The following is a 12,715-nucleotide window of genomic DNA, read 5'->3' as shown; positions in this document are numbered from 1 at the left end:
AAAGTTTTTATCAAGGCTGTAAGGCATGTGTACATGTAGGAAGAGAGGAAAGTGATTGGTTCTCAGTGAATGTTGGTTTGCGGCAGGTGTGTGTAACGTCTCCATGGTTGTTTAATTTGTTTATGGATGGGGTTGTTAGAGAGGTGAATGCAAGAGTTTTGGAAAGAGGGGCAAGTATGCAGTCTGTTTTGGATGAGAGAGCTTGGGAAGTGAGTCAGTTGTTGTTCACTGATGATACAGCACTGGTGGCTGATTCGTGTGAGAAACTGCAGAAGCTGGTGACTGAGTTTGGTGAAGTGTAAGAAAGATAAAGCTGAGAGTAAATGTGAATAAGAGGAAGGTTATTAGGTACGGTAGGGTTGAGGGACAAGTCAATTGGGAGGTAAGTTTGAATGGAGAAAAACTGGAGAAAGTGAAGTGTTTTAGATATCTGAGAGTGGATTTGGCAGCAGATGGAATCATGGAAGCGGAAGTGAATCATAGGGTGGGGGAGGGGGCGAAAGTTCTGGGAGCCTTGAAGAATGTGTGGAAGTCAAGAACATTATCTCGGAAAGCAAAAATGGGTATGTTTGAAGAAATAGTGGTTCCAACAATGTTATATGGTTATGAGGCATGGGCTATGGATAGAGTTGTGCGCAGGAGAGTGGATATGCTGGAAATGAGATGTTTGAGGACAATATGTGGTGTGAGGTGGTTTGATCGAGTAAGTAATAATAGGGTAAGAGAGATGTGTGGAAATAAAAAGAGTGTGGTTGAGAGAGCAGATGAGGATGTTTTGAAATGGTTTGGTCACATGGAGAGAATCAGTGAGGAAAGATTGACCAAGTGGATATATGTGTCGGAGGTGGAGGGAACGAGGAGAAGTGGAAGACCAAATTGGAGGTGAAAAGATGGAGTGAAAAAGATTTTGAGTGATCGGGGCCTGAACATGCAGGAGGGTGAAAGGCGAGCAAGGAATAGAGTGAATTGGAACGATATGGTATACTGGGGTCGACGTGCAGTCAATGGATTGAACCAGGGCGTGTGAAGTGTCTGGGGTAAACCATGGAAAGTTCTGTGAGGCCTGGATGTGGAAAGGGAGCTGTGGTTTCAGTGCACTATTACATGACAGCTAGAGACTGAGTGTGAACGAATGTGGCCTTTGTAGTCTATTGCTAGCGCTACCTCGCACACATGTGGGGTGAGGGGGTTGTTATTTCATGTGTGGGGGGGGGGGCGAAGGGGATGAATAAATGCAGACAGTATGAATTATGTACATGTGTACATATGAATATGTCTGTGTGTGTATATATATGTATACATTGAGATGTATAGGTATGTATATTTGTGTATGTGGACGTGTATGTATATACATGCGTATGTGGGTGGGTTGGGCCATTCTTTCATCTGTTTCCTTGTGCTACCTCGCTAACGCGGGAGACAGCGACAAAGCAAAATAAAAAGATGTATATATATATATATATATATATATATATATATATATATATATATATATATATATATATATATATATATATGTCTTGGGAGTAAAGTCAGGGGTTAGTGAGAGGACAAGAGCAAGGGAAGGAGTAGCACTACTCCTGAAACATTAGAAGGGAGTATGTGATAGAGTGTAAGAAAGTAAACTCTAGATTGATATGGGTAAAACTGAAAGTGGATGGAGAGAGATGGGTGATTATTCGTGAATATGCACCTGGGCATGAGAAGAAACATCATGAGAGGCAAGTGTTTTGGGAGCAGCTGAGTGAGTGTGTTAGTAGTTTTGATGCACGAGACCAGGTTATAGTGATGGGTGATTTGAATGCAAAGGTGAGTAATGTGGCAGTTGAGGGAATAATTGGTGTACATGGGGTGTTCAGTGTTGCAAACGGAAATGGTGAAGAGCTTGTAGATTTATGTGCTGAAAAAGGACTGGTGATTGGAAATACTTGGTTCAAAAAGAGAGATATACATAAGTATACATATGTAAGTAGGAGAGATGGCCAGAGAGCGTTATTGGATTACGTGTTAATTAATAGGCGCACAAAAGAGAGACTTTTGGATGTTAATGTGCTGAGAGGTGCAACTGGAGGGATGTCTGATCATTATCTTGTGGAGGCAAAGGTGAAGATTTGTAGAGGTTCTTAGAGAAGAAGAGAGAATGTTGGGGTGAAGAGAGTGGTGAGAGTAAGTGAGCTTGGGAAGGAGACTTGTGTGAGGAAGTACCAGGAGAGACTGAGTACAGAATGGAAAAAGGTGAGAACAAAGGAGGTAAGGGGAGTGGGGGAGGAATGGGATGTATTTAGGGAAGCAGTGATGGCTTGTGCAAAAGATGCTTGTGGCATGAAAAGCGTGGGAGGTGGGCAGATTAGAAAGGGTAGTGAGTGGTGGGATGAAGAAGTAAGATTATTAGTGAAACAGAAGAGAGAGGCGTTTGGAAGATTTTTGCAGGGAAATAATGCAAATAACTGGGAGATGTATAAAAGAAAGAGGCAGGAGGTCAAAAGAAAGGTGCAAGAGGTGAAAAAGAGGGCAAATGAGAGTTGGGGTGAGAGAGTATCATTAAATCTTAGAGAGAATAAAAAGATGTTTTGGAAGGAAGTAATCAAAATGCATAAGACAAGGGAACAAATGGGAACTTCAGTGAAGGGGGCTAATGGGGAAGTGATAACAAGTAAAGGTGATGTGAGAAGGAGATGGAATGAGTATTTTGAAGGTTTGTTGAATGTGTTTGATGATAGAGTGGTAGATATAGGGTGTTTTGGTCGAGGTGGTGTGCAAAGTGAGAGGGTTAGGGAGAATGATTTGGTAGACAGAGAAGAGGTAGTAAAAGCTTTGCGGATGATGAAAGCCAGCAAGGCAGCGGCTTTGGATCGTATTGCAGTGGAATTTATCAAAAAAGGGGGTGACTGTATTACTGACTGGTTGGTAAGGTTATTTAATGTGTGTATGACTCATGGTGAGGTGCCTGAGGATTAGCGGAATGCATGCATAGTGCCATTGTATAAAGGGAAAGGGGATAAAAGTGAGTGTTCAAATTACAGAGGTATAAGTTTGTTGAGTATTCCTGGGAAATTATATGGGAGGGTATTGATTGAGAGGGTGAAGGCATGTACAGAGCATCAGATTGGGGAAGAGCAGTGTGGTTTCAGAAGTGGTAGAGCATGTGTGGATCAGGTGTTTGCTTTGAAGAATGTATGTGAGAAATACTTAGAAAAGCAAATGGATTTGTATGTAGCATTTATGGATCTGGAGAAGGCATATGATAGAGTTGATAGAGATGCTTTGTGGAAGGTATTAAGAATATATGGTGTGTGAGGGAAGTTGTTAGAAGCAGTGAAAAGATTTTAGCGAGGATGTAAGGCATGTGTACATGTAGGAAGAGAGGAAAGTGATTGGTTCTCAGTGAATGTTGGTTTGCAGCAGGTGTGTGTAATGTCTCCATGGTTGTTTAATTTGTTTATGGATGGGATTGTTAGGGAGGTGAATGCAAGGGTTTTGGAAAGAGGGGCAAGTATGCAGTCTGTTGCGGATGAGAGAGCTTGGGAAGTGAGTCAGTTGTTGTTCGCTGATGATACAGCACTCGTGGCTGATTCGTATGAGAAACTGCAGAAGCTGGTGACTGAGTTTGGTAAAGTGTGTGAAAGAAGAAAGTTGAGAGTAAATGTTAATAAGAGCAAGGTTATTAAGGACAGCAGGGTTGAGGGACAAGCCAATTGGGAGGTAAGTTTGAGTGGAGAAAAACTGGAGGAAGTGAAGTGAATCATAGGGTGGGGCAGGGGGCGAAAGTTCTGGGAGCATTGAAAAATGTGTGGAAGTTGAGAACCTTATCTTGGGAAGCAAAAATGGGTATGTTTGAAGGAATAGTTGTTCCAACAATGTTATATGGTTGCGAGGTGTGGGCTATAGATAGAGTTGTGCGGAGGAGGGTGGATGTGCTGGAAATGAGATGTTTGAGGACAATATGTGGTGTGAGGTGGTTTGATCAAGTAAGTAATAATAGGGTAAGAGAGATGTGTGATAATAAGAAGAGTGTGGTTGAGAGAACAGAAGAGGGTGTTTTGAAATGGTTTGGTCACATGGAGAGAATGAGTGAGGAAAGATTGACCAACAGGATATATGTGTCAGAGGTGGAGGGAACGAGGAGAAGTGTGAGACTAAATTGGAGGTGGAAAGATGGAGTGAAAAAGATTTTGAGTGATCGGGGCCTGAACATGCAGGAGGGTGAAAGGTGTGCAAGGAATAGAGAGCATTGGAATGATGTGGTATACCGGGGTGGACGTGCTGTCAATGGATTGAACCAGGGCATGTGAAACATCTGGGGTAAACCATGGAAAGTTTTGTGGGGCCTGGATGTGGAAAGGGAGCTGTGGTTTCGGTGCATTATACATGACAGCTAGAGACTGAGTGTGAACAAATGTGGCCTTTGCTGTCTTTTCCTAGCGCTACCTCTCGTGCATGCAGGGGGAGGGGGTTGTCATTTCATGTGTGGTGGGGTGGCGACGGGAATGATTAAAGGCAGGAAGTATGAATTATGTACATGTGTATATATGAATATGTTTGCGTATGTCGTAGAAAGCGACTAGAGGGGACGGGAGCGGGGGGCCAGAAATCCTCCCCTCCTTGTACTTTTTTAACTTTCTAAAATGGGAAACAGAAGAAGGAGTCACGCGGGGAGTGCTCATCCTCCTCGAAGGCTCAGATTGGGGTGCCTAAATGTGTGTGGATGTAACCAAGATGTGAAAAAAGGAGAGATAGGTAGTATGTTTGAGGAAAGGAACCTGGATGTTTTGGCTCTGAGTGAAACGAAGCTCAAGGGTAAAGGGGAAGAGTGGTTTGGGAAGGTCTTGGGAGTAAAGTCAGGGGTTAGTGAGAGGACAAGAGCAAGGGAAGGAGTAGCACTACTCCTGAAACATTAGAAGGGGAGTATGTGATAGAGTGTAAGAAAGTAAACTCTAGATTGATATGGGTAAAACTGAAAGTGGATGGAGAGAGATGGGTGATTATTCGTGAATATGCACCTGGGCATGAGAAGAAACATCATGAGAGGCAAGTGTTTTGGGAGCAGCTGAGTGAGTGTGTTAGTAGTTTTGATGCACGAGACCAGGTTATAGTGATGGGTGATTTGAATGCAAAGGTGAGTAATGTGGCAGTTGAGGGAATAATTGGTGTACATGGGGTGTTCAGTGTTGCAAACGGAAATGGTGAAGAGCTTGTAGATTTATGTGCTGAAAAAGGACTGGTGATTGGAAATACTTGGTTCAAAAAGAGAGATATACATAAGTATACATATGTAAGTAGGAGAGATGGCCAGAGAGCGTTATTGGATTACGTGTTAATTAATAGGCGCACAAAAGAGAGACTTTTGGATGTTAATGTGCTGAGAGGTGCAACTGGAGGGATGTCTGATCATTATCTTGTGGAGGCAAAGGTGAAGATTTGTAGAGGTTCTTAGAGAAGAAGAGAGAATGTTGGGGTGAAGAGAGTGGTGAGAGTAAGTGAGCTTGGGAAGGAGACTTGTGTGAGGAAGTACCAGGAGAGACTGAGTACAGAATGGAAAAAGGTGAGAACAAAGGAGGTAAGGGGAGTGGGGGAGGAATGGGATGTATTTAGGGAAGCAGTGATGGCTTGTGCAAAAGATGCTTGTGGCATGAAAAGCGTGGGAGGTGGGCAGATTAGAAAGGGTAGTGAGTGGTGGGATGAAGAAGTAAGATTATTAGTGAAACAGAAGAGAGAGGCGTTTGGAAGATTTTTGCAGGGAAATAATGCAAATAACTGGGAGATGTATAAAAGAAAGAGGCAGGAGGTCAAAAGAAAGGTGCAAGAGGTGAAAAAGAGGGCAAATGAGAGTTGGGGTGAGAGAGTATCATTAAATCTTAGAGAGAATAAAAAGATGTTTTGGAAGGAAGTAATCAAAATGCATAAGACAAGGGAACAAATGGGAACTTCAGTGAAGGGGGCTAATGGGGAAGTGATAACAAGTAAAGGTGATGTGAGAAGGAGATGGAATGAGTATTTTGAAGGTTTGTTGAATGTGTTTGATGATAGAGTGGTAGATATAGGGTGTTTTGGTCGAGGTGGTGTGCAAAGTGAGAGGGTTAGGGAGAATGATTTGGTAGACAGAGAAGAGGTAGTAAAAGCTTTGCGGATGATGAAAGCCAGCAAGGCAGCGGCTTTGGATCGTATTGCAGTGGAATTTATCAAAAAAGGGGGTGACTGTATTACTGACTGGTTGGTAAGGTTATTTAATGTGTGTATGACTCATGGTGAGGTGCCTGAGGATTAGCGGAATGCATGCATAGTGCCATTGTATAAAGGGAAAGGGGATAAAAGTGAGTGTTCAAATTACAGAGGTATAAGTTTGTTGAGTATTCCTGGGAAATTATATGGGAGGGTATTGATTGAGAGGGTGAAGGCATGTACAGAGCATCAGATTGGGGAAGAGCAGTGTGGTTTCAGAAGTGGTAGAGCATGTGTGGATCAGGTGTTTGCTTTGAAGAATGTATGTGAGAAATACTTAGAAAAGCAAATGGATTTGTATGTAGCATTTATGGATCTGGAGAAGGCATATGATAGAGTTGATAGAGATGCTTTGTGGAAGGTATTAAGAATATATGGTGTGTGAGGGAAGTTGTTAGAAGCAGTGAAAAGATTTTAGCGAGGATGTAAGGCATGTGTACATGTAGGAAGAGAGGAAAGTGATTGGTTCTCAGTGAATGTTGGTTTGCAGCAGGTGTGTGTAATGTCTCCATGGTTGTTTAATTTGTTTATGGATGGGATTGTTAGGGAGGTGAATGCAAGGGTTTTGGAAAGAGGGGCAAGTATGCAGTCTGTTGCGGATGAGAGAGCTTGGGAAGTGAGTCAGTTGTTGTTCGCTGATGATACAGCACTCGTGGCTGATTCGTGTGAGAAACTGCAGAAGCTGGTGACTGAGTTTGGTAAAGTGTGTGAAAGAAGAAAGTTGAGAGTAAATGTTAATAAGAGCAAGGTTATTAAGGACAGCAGGGTTGAGGGACAAGCCAATTGGGAGGTAAGTTTGAGTGGAGAAAAACTGGAGGAAGTGAAGTGAATCATAGGGTGGGGCAGGGGGCGAAAGTTCTGGGAGCATTGAAAAATGTGTGGAAGTTGAGAACCTTATCTTGGGAAGCAAAAATGGGTATGTTTGAAGGAATAGTTGTTCCAACAATGTTATATGGTTGCGAGGTGTGGGCTATAGATAGAGTTGTGCGGAGGAGGGTGGATGTGCTGGAAATGAGATGTTTGAGGACAATATGTGGTGTGAGGTGGTTTGATCAAGTAAGTAATAATAGGGTAAGAGAGATGTGTGATAATAAGAAGAGTGTGGTTGAGAGAACAGAAGAGGGTGTTTTGAAATGGTTTGGTCACATGGAGAGAATGAGTGAGGAAAGATTGACCAACAGGATATATGTGTCAGAGGTGGAGGGAACGAGGAGAAGTGTGAGACTAAATTGGAGGTGGAAAGATGGAGTGAAAAAGATTTTGAGTGATCGGGGCCTGAACATGCAGGAGGGTGAAAGGTGTGCAAGGAATAGAGAGCATTGGAATGATGTGGTATACCGGGGTGGACGTGCTGTCAATGGATTGAACCAGGGCATGTGAAACATCTGGGGTAAACCATGGAAAGTTTTGTGGGGCCTGGATGTGGAAAGGGAGCTGTGGTTTCGGTGCATTATACATGACAGCTAGAGACTGAGTGTGAACAAATGTGGCCTTTGCTGTCTTTTCCTAGCGCTACCTCTCGTGCATGCAGGGGGAGGGGGTTGTCATTTCATGTGTGGTGGGGTGGCGACGGGAATGATTAAAGGCAGGAAGTATGAATTATGTACATGTGTATATATGAATATGTTTGCGTATGTCGTAGAAAGCGACTAGAGGGGACGGGAGCGGGGGGCCAGAAATCCTCCCCTCCTTGTACTTTTTTAACTTTCTAAAATGGGAAACAGAAGAAGGAGTCACGCGGGGAGTGCTCATCCTCCTCGAAGGCTCAGATTGGGGTGCCTAAATGTGTGTGGATGTAACCAAGATGTGAAAAAAGGAGAGATAGGTAGTATGTTTGAGGAAAGGAACCTGGATGTTTTGGCTCTGAGTGAAACGAAGCTCAAGGGTAAAGGGGAAGAGTGGTTTGGGAAGGTCTTGGGAGTAAAGTCAGGGGTTAGTGAGAAGACAAGAGCAAGGGAAGGAGTAGCAATACTACTGAAACAGGAGTTGTGGGAGTATGTGATAGAATGTAAGAAAGTAAATTCTCGATTAATATGGGTAAAACTGAAAGTTGATGGAGAGAGATGGGTGATTATTGGTGCATATGCACCTGGGCATGAGAAGAAAGATCATGAGAGGCAAGTGTTTTGGGAGCAGCTGAATGAGTGTGTTAGTGGTTTTGATGCACGAGACCGGGTTATAGTGATGGGTGATTTGAATGCAAAGGAGAGTAATGTGGCAGTTGAGGGAATAATTGGTATACATGGGGTGTTCAGTGTTGTAAATGGAAATGGTGAAGAGCTTGTAGATTTATGTGCTGAAAAAGGACTGATGATTGGGAATACCTGGTTTAAAAAGCGAGATATACATAAGTATACTTATGTAAGTAGGAGAGATGGCCAGAGAGCGTTATTGGATTACGTGTTAATGGACAGGCGCGCGAAAGAGAGACTTTTGGATGTTAATTTGCTGAGAGGTGCAACTGGAGGGATGTCTGATCATTATCTTGTGGAGGCTAAGGTGAAGATTTGTATGGGTTTTCAGAAAAGAAGAGTGAATGTTGGGGTGAAGAGGGTGGTGAAAGTAAGTGAGCTTGGGAAGGAGACTTGTGTGAGGAAGTACCAGGAGAGACTGAGTACAGAATGGAAAAAGGTGAGAACAATGGAAGTAAGGGGAGTGGGGGAGGAATGGGATGTATTTAGGGAATCAGTGATGGATTGCGCAAAAGATGCTTGTGGCATGAGAAGAGTGGGAGATGGGTTGATTAGAAAGGGTAGTGAGTGGTGGGATGAAGAAGTAAGAGTATTAGTGAAACAGAAGGGAGAGGCATTTGGACGATTTTTGCAGGGAAAAAATGCAATTGAGTGGGAGATGTATAAAAGAAAGAGACAGGAGGTCAAGAGAAAGGTGCAAGAGGTGAAAAAAAGGGCAAATGAGAGTTGGGGTGAGAGAGTATCATTAAATTTTAGGGAGAATAAAAAGATGTTCTGGAAGGAGGTAAATAAAGTGCGTAAGACAAGGGAGCAAATGGGAACTTCAGTGAAGGGCACAAATGGGGAGGTGATAACAAGTAGTGGTGATGTGAGAAGGAGATGGAGTGAGTATTTTGAAGGTTTGTTGAATGTGTTTGATGATAGAGTGGCAGATATAGGGTGTTTTGGTCAAGGTGGTGTGCAAACTGAGAGGGTTAAGGAAAATGATTTGGTAAACAGAGAAGAGGTAGTAAAAGCTTTGCGGAAGATGAAAGCCGGCAAGGCAGCAGGTTTGGATGGTATTGCAGTGGAATTTATTAAAAAAGGGGGTGACTGTATTGTTGACTGGTTGGTAAGGTTATTTAATGTATGCATGACTCATGGTGAGGTGCCTGAGGATTGGCGGAATGCGTGCATAGTGCCATTGTACAAAGGCAAAGGGGATAAGAGTGAGTGCTCAAATTACAGAGGTATAAGTTTGTTGAGTATTCCTGGTAAATTATATGGGAGGGTATTGATTGAGAGGGTGAAGGCATGTACAGAGCATCAGATTGGGGAAGAGCAGTGTGGTTTCAGAAGTGGTAGAGGATGTGTGGATCAGGTGTTTGCTTTGAAGAATGTATGTGAGAAATACTTAGAAAAGCAAATGGATTTGTATGTAGCATTTATGGATCTGGAGAAGGCATATGATAGAGTTGATAGAGATGCTCTGTGGAAGGTATTAAGAATATATGGTGTGGGAGGAAAGTTGTTAGAAGCAGTGAAAAGTTTTTATCGAGGATGTAAGGCATGTGTACGTGTAGGAAGAAAGGAAAGTGATTGGTTCTCAGTGAACGTAGGTTTGCGGCAGGGGTGTGTGATGTCTCCATGGTTGTTTAATTTGTTTATGGATGGGGTTGTTAGGGAGGTGAATGCAAGAGTTTTGGAAAGAGGGGCAAGTATGAAGTCTGTTGGGGATGAGAGAGCTTGGGAAGTGAGTCAGTTGTTGTTCGCTGATGATACAGCACTAGTGGCTGATTCATGTGAGAAACTGCAGAAGCTGGTGACTGAGTTTGGTAAAGTGTGTGAAAGAAGAAAGTTAAGAGTAAATGTGAATAAGAGCAAGGTTATTAGGTACAGTAGGGTTGAGGGTCAAGTCAATTGGGAGGTGAGTTTGAATGGAGAAAAACTGGAGGAAGTGAAGTGTCTTAGATATCTGGGAGTGGATCTGGCAGCGGATGGAACCATGGAAGCGGAAGTGGATCATAGGGTGGGGGAGGGGGCGAAAATTCTGGGAGCCTTGAAGAATGTGTGGAAGTCGAGAACATTATCTCGGAAAGCAAAAATGGGTATGTTTGAAGGAATAGTGGTTCCAACAATGTTGTATGGTTGCGAGGCGTGGGCTATGGATAGAGTGGTGCGCAGGAGGATGGATGTGCTGGAAATGAGATGTTTGAGGACAATGTGTGGTGTGAGGTGGTTTGATCGAGTAAGTAACGTAAGGGTAAGAGAGATGTGTGGAAATAAAAAGAGCGTGGTTGAGAGAGCAGAAGAGGGTGTTTTGAAATGGTTTGGGCACATGGAGAGAATGAGTGAGGAAAGATTGACCAAGAGGATATATGTGTCGGAGGTGGAGGGAACGAGGAGAAGAGGGAGACCAAATTGGAGGTGGAGAGATGGAGTGAAGAAGATTTTGTGTGATCGGGGCCTGAACATGCAGGAGGGTGAAAGGAGGGCAAGGAATAGAGTGAATTAGAGCGATGTGGTATACCGGGGTTGACGTGCTGTCAGTGGACTGAATCAGGGCATGTGAAGCGTCTGGGGTAAACCATGGAAAGCTGTGTAGGTATGTATATTTGCGTGTGTGGACGTATGTATATACATGTGTATGGGGGTGGGTTGGGCCATTTCTTTCGTATGTTTCCTTGCGCTACCTCGCAAACGCGGGAGACAGCAAAAAAAAAAAAAAAAAAAAAATTATATATGTATACGTTGAAATGTATAGGTATGTATATGTGCATGTGTGGACGTGTATGTATATACATCTGTATGTGGGTGGGTTGGGCCACTTTTTTATTTGTTTCCTTACGCTACCTCGCTAATGCGCGAGACCGATAAAGTATAATAAATAATATACTGCTGTAAAGATTCAATCACGTTACATAAATCTGGGTGAATGAAGTTTTCACTGACTGACCAAATAACAGTTATTCTTATCATAATAAAGGCTTACTAAAGCATTTCCAGGATTCCTCAATGAATTTTTGTTAACAGAATCAGATAAACATACCTGCCTCCACGTGACTCAAAATATGAATACACTGAAGATGTACCAGGAGGGTACTGGCGATGGTGGGAAACCTGCCAAGGAAAACATTGTTATCCCAATCATTAAAAGTGTATATTTTCATATTGTACAAATAAATGTACAAACTCCAAAGCACAAGACATTAACCTATCAGAAACCACAATCCCCAGCCAAACTAGAGTCACATTTTCATTCTTAATCTCTAGACATCACCCATCTCTACAAGAATAAAAAAAAAACACTTAAGCATCCCAAGGCCATTCATGCTCACAATGAAACTAGCAAAAAGAGATCTCTAAACACTTCCTGCTCAATTATCCTGTCTCTAGACAAAGATGCGTACACATCACACACATATATATTCATATATCATTACTACACTTGATCGTCATTTCCCACATCAGTGAGGCATCACCTGGAAACAGACAAAAAATAGCCCATCCACTCATACACACATACAGGGGAGGAAAAATACTTCCCATGTATTCCCCACATGTCATAGAAGGCAACGAAAGGGGGCAGGAGCAGGAGGCTGGAAACCCTCCCCTCCATGTATTTCAATATCTAAAACGGGAAACAGAAAAAGGAGTCAAGCAGGGAGTGCTCATCCCCAAAGGAAACACCATCGCTATCCCCTTCTTCAGCAAGATAGCGCCAGGAAAACAGACAAAAAAAGGCCACATTCGTTAACACTCAGTCTCTAGCTGTCATGTGTAATGCACCAAAACCACAGCTCCCTTTCCACATCCAGTCCCCACCGACCTTTCCATGGTTTACCCCAGATGTTTCACATGCCCTGGTTCAGTCCAATGACAGCACGTCAACCCCAGAATACCACAGTGTTCCAGTTCACTCTATTCCTTGCACTCCTCTCACCCTCCTGTATCTTCAGGCCCCAATCACTCAAAATCTTTTTCACTCCATCCTTCAACCTCCAATTTGGTCTCCCGCTTCTCTTCATTCCCTCCACCTCTGACAAACATATCCTCTTTGTCAACCTTTCCTCACTCATTCTCTCCATATGTCCAAACCATTTCAAAACATCCTCTTCTGCTCTCTCAACCACATCTTTTTATTACCACACATCTCTCTTACCCTTTCATTACTTACTCGATCAAACCACCTCACACCATGCACTGTCCTTAATTATTTCATTTCCAACACATCCACCTTCCTCCGTACAACCCTATCCATAGCCCATGCCTTTTAACCATATAATATTGTTGTAACTACTATTCCTTCAAACATACCCATTTTT

The 12,715-nt window shown here is 43.0% G+C and overlaps 1 protein-coding gene across 4 annotated transcripts in view; it reads right to left on the bottom strand.

The window, feature by feature from the left end:
* LOC139756165 (nicotinamide phosphoribosyltransferase-like) overlaps window positions 1-12,715 on the bottom strand; it is a 249,048-nt gene that overhangs the window by 198,689 nt on the left and 37,644 nt on the right. For 3 of the 4 annotated variants that reach the window (XM_071675352.1, XM_071675350.1, XM_071675354.1), the window contains exon 2: window positions 11,440-11,510. The exons of the other annotated variant lie outside the window; for it this stretch is intronic. In XM_071675352.1, the coding sequence (XP_071531453.1) occupies window positions 11,440-11,510 (71 nt within the window). The remainder of the gene's footprint in view (window positions 1-11,439; window positions 11,511-12,715) is intronic. 4 annotated transcript variants of the gene reach the window in all.

The sequence above is a fragment of the Panulirus ornatus genome, chromosome 20, assembly GCF_036320965.1.
Source record: "Panulirus ornatus isolate Po-2019 chromosome 20, ASM3632096v1, whole genome shotgun sequence".
Classification (NCBI taxonomy): domain Eukaryota; kingdom Metazoa; phylum Arthropoda; class Malacostraca; order Decapoda; family Palinuridae; genus Panulirus; species Panulirus ornatus.
The sequence above is the reverse complement of the archived record's forward strand: the minus strand, read 5'-3'. Positions and strand labels throughout refer to the sequence as shown.